The sequence below is a fragment of the Helianthus annuus genome, chromosome 7, assembly GCF_002127325.2.
Source record: "Helianthus annuus cultivar XRQ/B chromosome 7, HanXRQr2.0-SUNRISE, whole genome shotgun sequence".
In the NCBI taxonomy this organism is placed as follows: domain Eukaryota; kingdom Viridiplantae; phylum Streptophyta; class Magnoliopsida; order Asterales; family Asteraceae; genus Helianthus; species Helianthus annuus.
Genome location: NC_035439.2, coordinates 96,523,893 through 96,527,391, shown reverse-complemented (window position 1 = coordinate 96,527,391; position 3,499 = coordinate 96,523,893). Strand labels below are relative to the sequence as shown.

Sequence of the window (3,499 nt, the reverse complement as noted above, 5' to 3'; positions counted from 1 at the left end):
GTATTTTGAGTAATTGAATGGCTGGTTCATTATCAGACAAACAAACACAGCAGATTGAGTGATACTCGGCTGATCCGTTCCCCCTCTGTTCTCTGTCATACATAAGATAAACATGTGCACCAACAAGCGCCAATACGGATGCACAAACTTCTTCATTAGCGAGGGATACGTTCCTTCATAGCTCAGACGAGGCAGAATAGCTTCCACGGTTCCAGCCGGAAGTTCAATGGGATCTGTCTCTTGATCGTTAAACTACAAAACCTCCCTTATCATCTGTTCGGTTACAGTAACGCTCTTCTTCTGAATTTCAGCTACAATCGCTCCTTTACCTCCTGCTCCAAGTGCATCAAATCTGGCAGTCTTCCAGAATTCTTGAACAAGACTTTCATAGACGACACGATTCTCTCGTAAAGCGTGAACAATTCTGCAACTATTCAATCCCTTGATCAACGATGTATACAACTTCTTGTGCTTCTCTGGAGGTGGTGCTAAGTAACCTTCCTGATTGTGTGTCGAGATGAACTTCAAATCCATGACCTGCACAAAATACAAAAATTAAGTATAGGAATGTATTTGAAAAGTTCTTTTGTTAACTTAGCTAAATTTCACAAAAATGCAAAATTATACAAGTCAGCCAGTCAACAACTCAGATTGCAGGTCAAACTGATAAAAATTGCAAAGTCAAAGTCAAACTTTGAGTCGAGACAATGAGATTTCGAGTCGAGACCATGAGGTTTCGAGTCGAGACCAAGAGGTGTCGAGTCGAGACCTCAGTCGAGACCAAGTAGTTTTGAGTCGAGACCTCAGTCGAGACCAATGAGGTTGTGACTCGCAACCAGAGGTCTCGAGTCCTCATGTCTATAATTGCAATCTGAGTCGAGACCACACAAACAAGCTTTGATCTGCCTTGTTTTGGATCAAAATCCAAAAACATCCATAAATTCCTTTGAAGATCAAAATATGTCCAAAATTAGGGTTCTTGTTCATCTTCAGATCTTCGAATAATCTTTATATAATCTTCAACCAACGTGCAAATCTTCAATCAAAACATCATAATACCTTCAAATCCGATGAGTCGAGACCGGAAAATACGTCAGAACTAAGCAGATCGCCAGAACAATGAGAGAGAGTTGAGAGCAACAATGACTGGTCTCGAGTGAGAAATGAGGTCTCGACTCGAGACCTGCCATTTATACCTCAACACATTTATGAGGTCGGGCCTTTGAATTGGGTCGAGACCAAGATTGGGCCGAGACTATCTCATTTAACAATCAGTTTAAGGATTTTTCTAACATTTTAATTTATTTCAAAAATCCATTTAAACCAATAATCCATTTAACTTCCCGAGCACGTTTTACGAAAACAAACCTAAAAACACAACAATAAATAATATGAACACATTATTTACAAAAATAAAATAGGAACTATCATAATTGCTCAGGGATCAAATCACGAGTTTTTGGGCTTGACTTCACTTATCAACACTGATCTACTACTGAATGATCTAGACGATTGCCAATATATTTGTCCATCTAAACTCATCTCCCTAGACCTTTTCCATGTAACTGCCTATAACTAATTTTATCATGTTTTGATTTCTTAACAATGAACAACCAAACAAATACAAATCAAATCCTGGAATTTTAGTTCGCACACTCTATCATGGAAGCAGTTTCCCTACCACATATTTCCACAAGTCTGTTCCAGACTTCTGAAACCTTAACTAGGACTAGATTGAGAAGAGAACAGAATAGATTATAAGCAGAGATGATATAATGTACATATCAAATGAGTTTTTCTCAGTTTGATATAGGTTTCTAGGGTTTCTTTTGGCCACTTGAGGGCCTCTTTCGGGTGTAAATTGATCTATAAGACGACAGACGCTCAGCTAGGTCTTTGCTCACGCAAAACAGAAGCTAAACGCTGCCTAGCACCTCCAGGTCTTTGCTCACGCAAAACAGAGGAGATACACGACTTTTCCAGAGAAGATTTCAGAACCAGACCAAAATTGTGTGTATCGGGACATCACACGAGCATTCAAATAGAAATGAGCTAATTCCAAGTGACTTTCTTTCCTGGGGTCATTAACTAATTTCGGTTCTGAACAGAAACAACCAATGTTTCCAGCCTTAAGGATAGAGCCTACCAACACATCATTCTAGAGTCAAACTATTTCGATACTAGTTTTACATGAGTCAGCCCTTTACCACAATGTGAAAATTCATTTCATTTCCCATGTCATGCAATGCCTCTTTTTGTATTTTTCAAAATTTTTCAATGTTTTTGTATTTTTCAAAATTTCTCCCCCTAAATTTGTGCATAAATAAAAACTACCTAAGAATAGAAAACTTTATGAACAAATTTACCTACGAAAACACAAACATGCTCAGTCGGTATAACAGATCATTTTCAGAAAATTCACAAGCACTTGAAACTTCGAGCTGCTGACAGGTTTTGTGAACAAATTGGCAACATTTGCATCTGTGTCGATTTGTTCCAGCTTGATAAGACCTCTGTCAAGAAAGTCTCGTATAAAATGAACTTTAATATCAATGTGCTTGGTTTTTGAGTGGAAGACAGGATTTTTCACAATTTTCATAGAAGCATCATTATCGTAGTAAATGGTAGTGTTAAGATAAGTCAAACTGTAGTCCTGCAATTGATGTTGCATCCACACCACTTGGGAGCAAGACGCAGAAGCCGCAACGTACTCTGCTTCAGATGTGGAAATCGCCACCGTTTGTTGTTTCTTGCATTGCCAAGAAATGAGCCGGTCACCTAAAAATTGACATCCAGCTGATGTGGATTTCCTGTCCTTGTCAGTGCCTCCAAAATTACTATCAGAAAACGAAAACAGGTCAAAATTGGAATCCCTCGGATACCACAGACCAAACCGAGGTCGGACTTTAAGGTACCGAAAGATTCGTTTAACAGCAGTAAGATGAGAGTTTTTAGGATTAGCCTCATATCGCACGCAGTGGCAGACAACAAACATGATGTCTGGACGGCTCGCTGTCAGATACATCAAAGACCCGATAATAGACCTATAAAGGTGTTGATCAACTGGGAATCCTTCTGCATGTTTAGTCAGTAAAGGTCTTTCTTCCATTGGAGTTTCAGCCGGTTTAGCGTCAGTGAACTTGAATTTTGCTAGCACATCATCCACATACTTCCCTTGATGAACAAGAATGCCTCGAGAATCATGTTTGACATGTAAACCAAAGAACAATGTCATTTCTCCGAGCGCACTCATCTCGAACTTCCTTTTTTTATTAAAGAAAACAAACCAAGAAATCTTGCATTAAATGATGAACTTGACTGATACAAGACTCCAAAAAAGCAGTTCGTCTGGCCTCTTCTTTATCGAGCAACTGAATATGTTTGAGGTTGACTTATATGCTGAACAATATGGACCGAAATCCCTGTGGCCCAAACCGAAACCTGCTAGACCCATTATCAACTAATTCGACCCAAATAAACATTAAACAAAACGTTACAT

At 39.0% G+C, this 3,499-nt stretch overlaps 1 protein-coding gene across 1 annotated transcript; it reads right to left on the bottom strand.

The window, feature by feature from the left end:
• Positions 1-252: 252 nt before the first annotated feature.
• On the bottom strand, positions 253-3,253 carry LOC110866556 (uncharacterized mitochondrial protein AtMg00810-like). The gene is made up of 3 exons (XM_022115700.1): positions 2,712-3,253; positions 2,450-2,513; positions 253-537 (listed from the first exon to the last, which is right to left on the bottom strand). The coding sequence occupies exons 1-3, from the start codon at positions 3,251-3,253 to the stop codon at positions 253-255; spliced, it is 891 nt and encodes a 296-aa protein (XP_021971392.1).
• Positions 3,254-3,499: the final 246 nt, after the last annotated feature.